At 33.8% G+C, this 12,754-nt stretch overlaps 1 protein-coding gene across 2 annotated transcripts; it reads right to left on the bottom strand.

The window, feature by feature from the left end:
• Positions 1-1,975: 1,975 nt before the first annotated feature.
• LOC114270716 (cytochrome P450 714C2-like) lies at positions 1,976-12,277 on the bottom strand. 2 transcript variants are annotated; one of them, XM_082882372.1, is made up of 5 exons: positions 11,916-12,277; positions 4,630-5,286; positions 3,290-3,540; positions 2,828-3,173; positions 1,976-2,705 (listed from the first exon to the last, which is right to left on the bottom strand). In XM_082882372.1, the coding sequence occupies exons 2-5, from the start codon at positions 4,753-4,755 to the stop codon at positions 2,364-2,366; spliced, it is 1,065 nt and encodes a 354-aa protein (XP_082738498.1). In that variant the 5' UTR covers positions 4,756-5,286; positions 11,916-12,277; the 3' UTR covers positions 1,976-2,363. The 2 variants fall into 2 exon arrangements, with proteins under 2 accessions (XP_082738498.1, XP_082738497.1); XM_082882371.1 differs by lacking the exon at positions 11,916-12,277 and having other exon boundaries at positions 4,630-7,992.
• Between the last annotated feature and the right edge of the window lie 477 nt (positions 12,278-12,754).

The raw sequence follows: 12,754 nt of genomic DNA on the forward strand, positions 1-12,754 counted from the left end.
CTAAATATTGTTCTAGGAGACGAGAATTTTTGAATTTACAAGAATACTCTTAAATACACAAGGAAGATAGAAGAAAAACTCTTTAAAATATTATTGATTGAATGACTCCATTACATATGCTTGTAGGCATATTTATGATAAACTAAACCAAATACTTGTAGGAAAAGTAATTCTAAAATAAATTAGGAAGCTTAAATCAACATAAATTAGGAAACCAAAGAAAATATGAAACTAAAATTCTAAACTATTTAAAACCTTAGTCAAAATCTAATTTCAAATAATAAAATTAAAAAATATAAAAATTATATAATTTTGTTCTAGATTTTTTTTTAAAAATAATTCAATCAAAGTTATAAGATTTTTTTTTAAAAATTTCCAAATGAATTAATTAACTTTTCTTTATAAGATTTTTTTAAATTATTTTGTGTGTATAAGTAACGGTATATACTAAAAATATTAGTGGTGTGTAAATAAAGTCACCCTTATCAACAACAAAATTTCATAACTATTAACCATCAAATAGAAATATTTATTCCATCTTAGAGGATTTGAATCCCTCTTTTGTCAAACGTAACTGGAAATTATCAAAAATCCAAAAATCTAATTTGATTTAATATCAGATTGGATCAGATGGGATTTATTCCCGTCCTTTTATGATTGGATCTGTTGGATTTGAGATTGAATTAGATATTTGTTAATGGATTTGGATTTTCAAGTCAAAATGGGATCAGATTTGGGTCAAGTCCGATCCATTGATAGTTTAGAGTCCGATGCCAACAAACATGGCTTTTTGATTAGTTTGTGATATACAATTTTAGCTTTTTGATTAGTTTGTGATATACAATTTTTAAGGTTTTTCGTTCAGCATTTGTGCATAAAAATTGAAGCGTAAATTATACTTTGTGGCCATGTTTGATTCACAATATTAATAGTGAGGTATTAATAATCCTATCAAATTAGTGTGGTATTAACTATCCCACCCCTACCCCATTACTAATTATCTTATAAATTTGTTGGATTAATTATCCATTGGATTAATAGTCCTAAACCAAATGTCAAAACAAACATAGGATGGTTGGGCCCACGGATTAATAATCCTAATCCCATACTTTAATCCTTCCAATCAAACATACCCTGTAATCTTTATGTTTCCTTTTTTATTTTGACTTTTAAAGTTTATTTTTTTATCACATTAGCCCTTCATATTTTAAGTTTTTTTCAATTTATTCCTAAAGTTAATTTCTATTAAAAGTTAAACAGAAAATGACATATTAACCGTCATATGGTATAAAAATATTTTGTTATATATAACTCATTATTTTGACACAAACTCAAATCTCAATATAATAATATATTTTTGGGCAAATTACCAATATCCCTTGAGATTTGACTAAAATACGAATTCCCTCTGAGGTCTGAGAAATTACATCCCGTTCCTTAAGATTTATATTTACATAACAAATTGCCCCGTGAGGTTTATATTTACATAACAAATTATCCCGTGAGGTTTATATTTACATAACAATTGAATTTGTACCCTCATTTGTTATGCAAATATAAACCTCATGAGGCAATTTATAATTTTCCAAACCTCATGAAGGAATCTGTATTTTAATCAAACCTCAAGGGGAGTGCTGACAACTATTGTGACATTTTTTTTGTCTGATTGTGAAATAAATTAACTTTAAAAGTAAATTGAAAAAAAAAAACTTAAAACTTAAAGGGGAAAAAAAAAAAAAATCAAGAGTCAAAGTGCAAAAATGACTACACAGAAAGAAACAAAGTGTAATTTATCCAAAATGAAACTAGTGAGGCTGAATATACATTGTTCAAATATGATATTGTGCATGCTACGTTTATTAATTTAAATCTGTACTACACAAAAGATTGTATTAGACATTCAAAATTTAACATTAAACATTTTGTTTTGACAGTCACAGAATTTAAATGGAAAAAAATAAAAATAAAAACTAAATATTACAACACAGCTTAAGACAAATACTTGAGGTAGACCTCGAAAACATGAAGCAACCTACACAGATGATGAAAGAAAACAATTCTTTCCACAGACACTTCATTGATACATATTTTTTTGAAACTTATTACAATTTTACAATAAATGGAAAAACTAAAAGTCATTCTTTTACTTTATTACATAACTCAACTTGTTCATGCATTGTGTGTGCCCGACAACTAGTGTGTATACATGAAACCATATAATCACCCAATTCTTTAATTTGGCATTAGATATGGTTCTTTAGTACTCCTCAAAGATTCACTTAGTCAATTTCAATATTAGAAGGTTCATTCCATGTCCTGGTCGTATAATATTCTCTATCACTGGAGAGTGGACATAATTTGCATCAAGGGAAAAGGAAAATTTGGAGAATGATAGTTAGGAGGGCTTTTATCTCCAGCATTGCAAATAATTGTCCAGCACAGATATGGGGACCATTACCAAAAGGAATATATACTTGCGGGATTTTGCAAGCACTTCCTATGCCGTTAGCAAACCTATCTGGGTTAAATTTGCTTGGGTCAAGACCCCAGAGTTCAGGATCATGGTGAAGTGACATCACAGCAACCCAAATGCCAACGCCTTTTGGAATTTCAAGGTCTCCGAACTTCATATCTTCTAGGGTTTCTCTTGCTATAAAGGGTACTGGAGGGTAGAGTCTTAATGCTTCTTGAATCACTGATGTCAACTACAATTCAAATTAAAGAAAAACACAATTAATTTTCACAAATCTTGCTAATGAACAGATTGTGCACGGGAAAAAACTCATCCACTAATTTCTAATGCAAAAACTTGTAGACTCATACTTACCACTTTCATTTTGCCAAGCATAGTGGCATTAGGCAAGCTTTCACCACAAACTTCAGCAACCTCCGCACGGGCACGATCTTGCCATTCTGGATGCATTGCAAGCAACATCAAGGTCCAGGCTGTAGTGTTTACTGTGCTTTCAAGCCCTGCTAGATAAATATTCTTACAGTTGTCGACTATGAGTTGTTCTACTGCAGCTGGTCCAAGAGCACTCATCTTAGCTCCATTGATGACCGTTTGTAGCACATCTACATTAGATGACTGCTCATTCACAATACTCATAATCTGTGAATGTATCTCTTTCTTTAATCTCCATTTCTCTAAATTGCTCTTGGTTGGAATGTACCTAAATAACAACCATTTGTAAAAATAATCTAAAGAAAAACAAATGCAGAAATACGTAAAAATAATTACTCCACAAATCCAAAATGACACACAATAAAAAGAACTTCAAACACCTACCATAAGCCAGGAATGCCGCCAACTAGGATTGGAGTTTTCATGGCCCTTTCTAGACGCTTGAACCTTGATTGCAATTCATTAATCACTTTGCAATTGCTTTGTCCAAACAATGTTTCAGAGATGACAATAGAAGCAAAGCTCTGTAGATCCTCATCAACCTTTATATTTGCTGTCTCACTTTGTTTTTCTATTTCAATCTCCCATGTATTGATTAGTTTGTTTGCAGAGTCTAACATTATGTGCACCAAATTCTGCATCATATTTTTTCCATTTTGTCAAGTTTTTGTAATTGGCAATTTTGTTTGACAAAACTCTTTTCAGTTGTAATTTTATTCGCTCTTTTATTTCAGTAAGGCTGTGAGTATTTAGATGCGAATCCAACCCTAATTGTGCTTTTGTTTGCCACTTCGCTGAATACGTACGGGAATCGAGCTATCTGGTCAACTCGTAGAGGTCCAGGTGCCAGCACCCAAGCGGGGTCAAGGGGCACCGCTCGAGCGGTGATGTGATATATCTAATATCTTTGCCTACAAACTGAACTTCTAGAAAACAAGTTTTACCGCTCGAGCAGTTGGCCTATACATTTTGCACCGCCTTTATTCACACCACTCAAGCGGTGAAGTGTGCGCTCGAGCGGTCGTCGCGACTCTATTTTCTATAAAGTGCACCGTTTGTTGTTTTTAAGGTTGAACCCGTCCAAATTCTTAGAGAGGAAGAAAAACAAAAATGTTTTATATTGGAGGGTGTTTTATAAGTGTTTCCTTGATGATTTGAGAGTGATCGATGTATCTACGAGCTTCATATTAACTTCATCAAGGGGTTTATTTTTACTATTTTATTCACAAAAGAGAGGTGTTCTTCAGTGGATTCTAGAGAACTAGGCTTGAAGCTTTGGTAGATTCCGGAGTGGTTCATTGTCGTGGATTTGATATCGGCGTTGTGGATTCAGTGTTTGGGTAAGACAATTCCGAAGTGAAGATAGTGGTGGAAGAGACACATCGAGGTTTGGTTCAATTCAGGTGTGAATTCGCTATGTAATTGAAACTACTCGTGTGTAATTCCTTTTTGTCTTCTTAGTGGATTGTTTTATGGTTTTAACCCATGATTTTTTTATCACAATTGAAGGTTTTCCAATTATGATATTTTCCACGTTAAATTGTTGTGCCGATTTGTTGTTGATTATTTGATTGGAATTGATATTCACTATTTAAAAATGAAACATAATCACAAATCAATATCTTGGGGGGATTTTAGATTTTTTTAATTTGATCAATTTCTCTATAGAGTAAATAGTTTGCAAATTCAAATTGTAACAGCTATGGTGAGTATTGTATTAGTACCTTAACTTTATCGACATAGAACTCAAGAGTTATGGTTTTTCTTTGGTGAGCCCAGAACTCTCCATCTGAGGTAAGTATGCCCTTACCAAGCAAGGTTTCTGAATTCTTTTGTAGGAAAAAAGGCATTCCCAACTTGAGTGATGTGGAGAGGCTTATTTCCTTGACCAAATGTGGATCAGTAATGTAAACCACTTGATATGTTCCCAAAGCAAAGTTGTATCTTTGACCTGTCAAAATCCACTCCAAATCAACATTTGTGATTGGAAATTACATGAACAAGTGTAGTAGCAAATGGGTTTTGCAATTGGTTAATACATACCATACTGGTTAGTCCAATGGTCGTATAATGGGAAGGTGAATCGAGCCCAATCATGTGTGGCTTCACCATCTTCAGTAAGAGATTTGATGTCTTTGGGTTGGAATTTGATAAAATCAGGAATGTTACCAAGAAGAAATGAAGGTGAAGGACCTCTCAGACCTTGGCTACGAAGCTTTGATCGAAGCCTCTGAGGCTTCACCCAAAATCTATCGAAGAGATAGATGATGAAACTAGTTAAGAAGAGCAATCCTACAGAGAAAGCAGAGTTGAAAAGCAATCCCATGTCTTCAATTCTAATCTTTGTTTTTTTTCCCCCTTGTAGAACTTTGCTCTGTGGCCTGTATTTGTTTTTCATTAACTAGTTTGGCATATTTATATAGAAGAGGAAAAGAGGAGATTGCTGCTCGGGAAATTATAATAATAATTTAATGTAATAGAGAGATGATGACTAATATGCCGTTTTCTGTATAAGTGGTGTTATATGTACTAATTGGTACATCAATTAGTATATTAATGGGTCTTGTAGTTTGTATAATGGGTGGGATTCATAGTTTTGAAATAATAATATCATAGCATATCCTAATGGGTAAAAAGCTTTATTCTTATATTTTTATGGTAGTGTAATAGTACAAGTTCTTATGTGTCAAAATTGTACAAGAAAAAATTTAATTTATCATACAATTATTTTTCCACTGTTCCATTGATTTACAATTTCCTATCTGGTATAGCTGGAAGAAACCCATTGACCATTAAATATCCCCCAAAAGGTCTTTCTTTACTAGTTGACATTCCGACACCGTTTGCATGGGCATGTAACTTCATTTGATAGAGGATTATTTTGGCATGCAAGTGTCACAAATTCCTTAACCCCTTCTATATATTTTGGGTGCAACCTATGCTGATTTATCCAACTTTTATCCATCTGACTTCGTCTTACACTACAAGTGTCACTGCCAAATCAACAAAGTTCAAAATTATCATTTCATTTCAATTATTCTTAATCTCAATTAAGTACCTTATAATGCATGCGACATGACACCATTCACCTCTAACTCTTCTCTAATAGGTTGGTTCATCCTACTTTCTCATTCAGGAATACACAATCTCTATTGTAAAAAGTAGCTTATACCGCTCTATCTATCTCTAACAAAATTTTGACAACATCTCCCCACGGTTCTCCAAGTACACGACATAGACTGGGTGTACTGTTGCACCTTGTCTAGTATGCACCCAGAGAATATGAGGAGCTACTACACGAAATCTCTACGAGATGGACTACATTTAAGCAGTAAAATTACTAATTACAACACAAACTTATGCTCCTGAACTGTCCAAACTGGACAATCCAAGAAGAGCTTCATCAAAGATGACTAGGTATCTCTAATGAAGATTCTTGGACGGGTCTACGGCTATTTATGCATGCATGGATAATTACTTGCTAAATTAACAACTGTCATATTTTTGCATCCCGGTGGTTCAATCTGAATCAGAACTATCAAGCATACTAGAAGCATTTCTAGCATAAAGCATATTAAAGAAGAAACTAAAAGTTTCTACAATACTCTTGATAGATTATGATATAAAGCTTCATCAAAGATGACTAGGTGTGCACTAAAAAAATCAATTTATGTCCCTTAGTACAAGTAAAAAAATCAACTCCATCACATATATTAAGAAAGAACCAATATGAAAAATGCCAAGGCTAGAGATGAAATATGCATAATTGATACAAAACTCCTACAGTATTTGTTTTTACAAGGCAAGTAGTGAACTATACAGGCATATCACTATCAATTCAAAAACCTAAATATAAATCATGTCCCCGCAATCACCAATTAATCAACTAATCATTCGAAAACCTAAATCCAAATTATGTCCCTGCAATCACCAATTAATCCAAATCATGTCCCCGCAATCACCAGTTAATCATCTTATGTCCAAAACTAGTCACAAAACCGACTATAGCTTTTTCAACTTTCAAGGTATCAAAATAAGTTACCATGACATTTCATCAGCTGGATTCAATAATCGTTTCATCTCAATCTGAGCAGCAGACTACTTGATTAATGTGCACATATTTTTTCTACATTTTGGCATGATAGAGATCAATGAGATTGTTTTGGCCTAAAAACATATCAGATCAGGTGTATATGCCTTGGACAACCAAACTTAAACACAAATTAGCAAGCTTGCCTAAACATCACACATAGGTTTCCTTTTCATGTATACATGCACTACAAATGTTTCATATACAATTTAGCCCCACATATTCACTAAATCAAGATGAAGAAACCTATTATTATTTCTTGAAAATAAAATACAGGCACCTGGCCAGCCCTGGCCTTGCTAATTGAAGAACAAAAATGCATTAAAACACATAATATAACAAATCCTCCATCTTACAACCTATGAAACACGGACACCTCTCCGAGGGCTCCGTACTAGTGTCAGACACGTGTCCAACACGCAGTAGAGAGTGTCCCCTTTTTTTTTTTAATTTTTTTACATCCGAACACGTTCAGGACACGTTATAGACACATTCGGACACGAACGGGGGTAATTTCACAATTTACTAAATTTTTTTGGGGTTGATTTGTAAATAAGGAAAAACATATCAAATTTTGCCCTAATCTACTTCGAATGTAGTTCGAATAGAAGAGAAATAGCAGAGAAAGGGTGAGAAAGAGAGGACCTGACTTCGTTGTTCGTTGTTCGTCGTTCGTCTTCTCTTCTCGTCGATCGTCGCTCCTCGTTGGTCGTCTCTCGTCGATCGTCAGTCGTCTCTCGCCCTTCGTCGTTAAGGTACACCTCTTCTTCTTCGATCTTCGATCTCCCTCAGTCGCTCAGTCGCTCTCTCTCTTTCTCTCTCTCTCTCTCTCTCTCTCAGCCTGTCTTCTTTCCTCAGTTGATCTCTCTCGCCTCTGTCTTCTCTCTCTCACCCCCTCCTTTTATTTTGATTTTTTTCTTTTTTTTTTCTTTTATTCTGATTTTAATTTAATTTTTTCTTTTCTTTAATTTTTTTCTTTTATTCTGATTTTATTTTCTTTTTTCTTTTATACTTTGATTTTATTTATTTTTTTCTATTACTTGAGTATATATTTTTAATAATGTATGTTTATTAATTTTATTATAGGAACCAATTTTTAATTCTGAAACAATGCTACGGGTGGTTAATAGTGTTATTTTATTAATTTTAATAGTGTTATTTTGTATATTTTGTTACATTTTAATGATTTTTTAAATAATTTTATAACATATAATAAATAAAATTAATTATATATATTGAACGTGTCCTCAGCGTGTCGTGTCCCCTATTTTTTGAAAATTTACGTTTTTGCGTGTCCGTGTCCGTGCTTCATAGCTTACAACTGCTGCATATACCCACGAAGTTGAATTAAAACCTAGACCCAACTCAAATGCAAAGCATACAATCATGAAATCAATCTGAATGCGACCGAAACTGTGACAATCCTCACCACTGATTACTGCTAAACTGTGACTGAGCATGATAAGTAACTGATTAGGATGAAATCCTAAACTGATTGTATGAATGTGTTATGTTAAATGCATTTCTATCTGTTTGTCATTGATTTATCTGTTCGTCATTGATTTATCTGTTCATGTTTTAAGTTTCGAACTGTAAATTGAAGGCCTTATCGGCGGCCGAATCCGGAACTCAATAGTGTTTTGTGTTAATTAGAATTAATGTGATTTTATGGTAAATTTAGCTGAAATTTGATTTGGTATGATTAAATTGGATTAAATAATGTTAAATTACATTAGTTGACTTATTTACCAAAATGCCATTAAGTGGACTTTGCTAGACCAAATGTTTAGTCTTGATTTACATGTGTTGTCATTGCTTTTGTTCATCTCTGAGAGACCAAACCGACTAGAGAGAGAGAGAGTTAGGAGAGCTTTGGTTTCATCAAGAATTGCTTGGAAAAGTAGAAGAATTAAAGAATAGATTGCATAATTAAGCTTCTAGACTTGAAATTGAAGACCTAAGGTAGGAGAATCATCTTCTTGAACTTGTATTTAAGTCGTATCTTGCATGTTTCATGGAAGTTTGGTGATTAGAGTCTAGAATTGGTTCAAAATGTTGAATTGAAGCTTAAACCATGCATGCATGTATACATTGTTGAGTTTTGAGGTTGTTTTCATAGAATCCTCACATGCATGTCCGTATTCTAGCTTTGGTCCATGAATTCAGCATGTTTTTAGAAGAATTGACTCATTTGTTCTTGTATTAGAAGCTTTGAAGTTGATTAAATTCATGCATGTTGCATGTACATCATGTTCTTGAAGTTTTGTTTGGAAATGGGTTCAATTGAACTACCTTTGGGCTTTGATTTTGCAAATTGATCTTTGAAACATGTCATATTATGAATTCTAAAGTGTTTTCCAGAAAATTAGCCCAAAAGGATCGAATTTGATGCTTTAAATGTTGAGTTTCATGCTTGGAGACAAATCTGGAAATTCCAGATTTTGGATCCACGCTAGAGCGAGGACTTTTACGCTCGAGCGTACACTCTGAGTTCATGCAGTTCCCTCGAGCGAGAAAAGTAACGCTCGAGCATGAAATGCGTGTATCCAGCTCGAGCGGGGGTCGAGCGCCCGTCGAGCGTTAATTTCATACATCCAGTACTTTTGCAGTCCGCTCGAGCGAAAAAAGTCACGCTCGAGCGGAGCTCCTTTGTCTGCTCGAGCGTAGAAAGCCACGCTCGAGTGAGACCCCTATTTTCTGAAAATTCTAAAAAGTGTTTTAAAGTGCATCTTTGCATCCTCATTCTATCCTAGGCATTTCTAGGCCTAGTTTAAGGCATCTTAATGAGGATAATGCTATAGAACCACACCAAGTCAAGATAGGGACTAAGTTATTATTTCCCAAATGTGCAACTTAGTATGTGTTCATCCTGTAACTGTGTAGGGTTGGCATTTGAGGACGCTCACTAGCCTATCTATAGCTTAGAACTCTGTGAGTAACAATGTTGTAAAGATATATTCAATCATGAATACTTTCTGAATGATCAACTGCACTATTTTCTAAAATGATATTTCTTACTGAATGAATGCTTCCATAGCATTTACTGTTACTGTACTATACTACTACTGTCACAGAGATCTCTGTCGGTTCCCATGTTTGGAATCATTACTGTTTACTGATATGATGGCCATCAACTGACTGTTCGGTCTGTTAAGACCTACTGTACTGTTTGCTATTGGATGTACCACATATAACTGCTATGATTTCTAAATAACTAATATGACTGTTTAATGACTGAAAGGACATTCATTCTTAACCTCTTTACACAACTGTTATTCATTGTGCTTTAGCTCACTGTTTATATATATATATATATATAGGTGTCCAGGCACCGGATCAGAGCTAGGAGCGTTGGGTTTAACTCCCTTTTTGTCAAGCCAACCACTGTGTCTCACTGAGAGGTTCCAAGTCCTTCAAGCTAGGGCTTTTTGGGGTGTTTTAGATTCATCTTTTCCGTCTCTATTTTTGTATAGACTAACTGTACCTGTACTGTACCGTTCTAATAGGGATTAGGTCCCTGTCCTGGATGATTGTATATGTATGTATATACTGGTTTGGTTCTGAATGTGAATATGTATGAAAAGTCTTTTTGCATACGGACTGTCACAGCTCATTGGACATCTTTTATTACTATTTTGGCTTCCGCCAGCCCCTGTACTCTGTATTACTGTTATTACTGTTAAGCAGGCATTCGGTAATAACGGATTACTGGCCAGTTATGGTGCTAAACCCATAAGGGCGGGTTTGGGTCGTGACAAAAACTAAATTACTCTACTGGAAACTCCCGGGAGCCACCCCTGTCAATTCTTTTCTACATAAGAGATTTTTACAATGGTGGTTCTATGTGAGCTATAAAGAAATTTATACATGGTTATTGTACACAGCAGGCAAGACAAATGTGGAGAACAACCTTTGACTATTTTTTCTGCATTATTTCAAACTGTTACTAACTTACTAGTAATGATTACTAAGTAATCCTCTAATCTCTGAAATACATTCTACCGTCTCACATCAGTTTTATGTTACATTTATTCGCCAAATACAAGTCAAACTGCAAAGAAGAAGGTTTCAGCTAACCTTGCATTTTGAACAATTTAGATTCACATACAAACACAAGCCAACCCAAAAGTAACAACTACTGAAATCTGGAACTCCAACTCAACTCAAATGATCGGTATCAATATTTTGTCCTTCTAGATTAGTATAAGCTATAACAATTACAAAGACAATTCAAGTTGAGCTAAATTTCATGAGATTGCAAGATTTCTTATATCTTCTTCCAGAATTTCAGGTTGAAAGAAACCATTAAGGCATTTAAATACACTCCCTTATTTTCCACAAAGTACCTTATGAGCAAGTGCCCAAGTTATATGCAAGGAGCCAAAAACAAAACACTCTGTGCTTAACTACAATCAAACAATAACATTTTGTCCATCCAAAATTGCCAAATTCTACATTGAAATGTTTCTTTATCATTAGTATTAAAACAAAATCACAGAAAAATAAAAAATATAAATATAAATAACTTGAACAACAAGAATATAGAGAACCCACAAAATTCATATAACAAATAAATAACAATCTAATAACGTTCATATAATTCTAGGGCACGATTAAGCATTAATGGAAGATAGCAATTATGAATCCAGATAAAAATAAAGCAGCAGCACAACCTAAACTTATAATCGGGGTAATTATCAGAAGAAATGTAAACGAAAACAAATTTAAAGAGGATTGAGTAGATTAGAAAGAAACATTTAGCAGCTTGATGTGTGTGCGTGAGAGAGAGAGATGAGATACATCCCAAAACAATGAACTCAAAACAATGAGAACATATATATATATATATATATATAATAGATTTGAAAAATCCGAGATCTGAGTTCATACAAAACAAATGCATATATAATAAAAACTTACAGATCTGAGTTCTGCAACAAAAAGAAGCGACCGATTGAGCGAGGTCTGCAACAAAACAGAGCAGCAACAAACTTACAGATCTTCAAAAAAAAAGGGAAGGGCCTAAACGAGCTTCAAAATCTGGATTGACCAAAGGACCAAAATCGAAACTCACAAAATCGAAAGAGAGGAGAACCAAAATCGAAAGATAAGCGCAAATCTGGTGACCTACAAAATCTGCAACAAGTTCTGAAATCGATCGAGAGTGTTTGAAATCGAGTGAGTTTGTTTGAAATCGAGCGAGAGCGAGAGCTTCAAATCAGTGAGATTGAGGGTTTCTGAGCTTCAAATCGAATGGGGTTCTGAGCGAGAGAGAGAGAGAGTTGACACTATGTTTGGGAATTATGAGGGAAAAGAAAAAGTTTAATATTATAAAAGAAATGGTAAATTACACTAACACCCTTGAAGTTTATGTTCATTATAGTTTCTCCCTCATATTTGGAAAATTACACTGACTCCCTTGTCAGTGTAATTATTTGACGGTATTAACTTTTAAATTAAAATGACATATTTACCCTTAACCTTCACATATACTTTAAAGGGTAAATTACATTGACACCTCTTGGGGTTTCAATTTAATACGGATCCCCTCCTGACATTTAAAAAAAAAAACTAATTTAATAAAAATAAATATGAAGAAATATATTTAATTTGAAAAAAATTATTTCTAACCGCTCGAAAGATAAAAGTTATATAAAAACGATAATTATTTTTTTATTTTTTATTTCTTAACCAAATTAATTTTTAATTTAAAAATCAAACCATACATAGCCTAAGAATCTTTTGATAAGTCATTTCTT

Source organism: Camellia sinensis, chromosome 8 (genome assembly GCF_055761805.1).
Source record: "Camellia sinensis isolate YWXY chromosome 8, ASM5576180v1, whole genome shotgun sequence".
Classification (NCBI taxonomy): Eukaryota; Viridiplantae; Streptophyta; class Magnoliopsida; order Ericales; family Theaceae; genus Camellia; species Camellia sinensis.

Coding starts and splice junctions, on each gene's coding strand:
- LOC114270716 (XM_082882372.1), bottom strand. CDS start 4,755: ATGCCTTTTTTCCTACAAAAGAATTCAGAAACCTTGCTTGGTAAGGGC. Junction 3,174..3,289: donor GGCGGCATTCCTGGCTTATG/GTAGGTGTTTGA, acceptor GTTGTTATTTAG/GTACATTCCAACCAAGAGCA. Junction 2,706..2,827: donor TGCTTGGCAAAATGAAAGTG/GTAAGTATGAGT, acceptor TTTGAATTGTAG/TTGACATCAGTGATTCAAGA.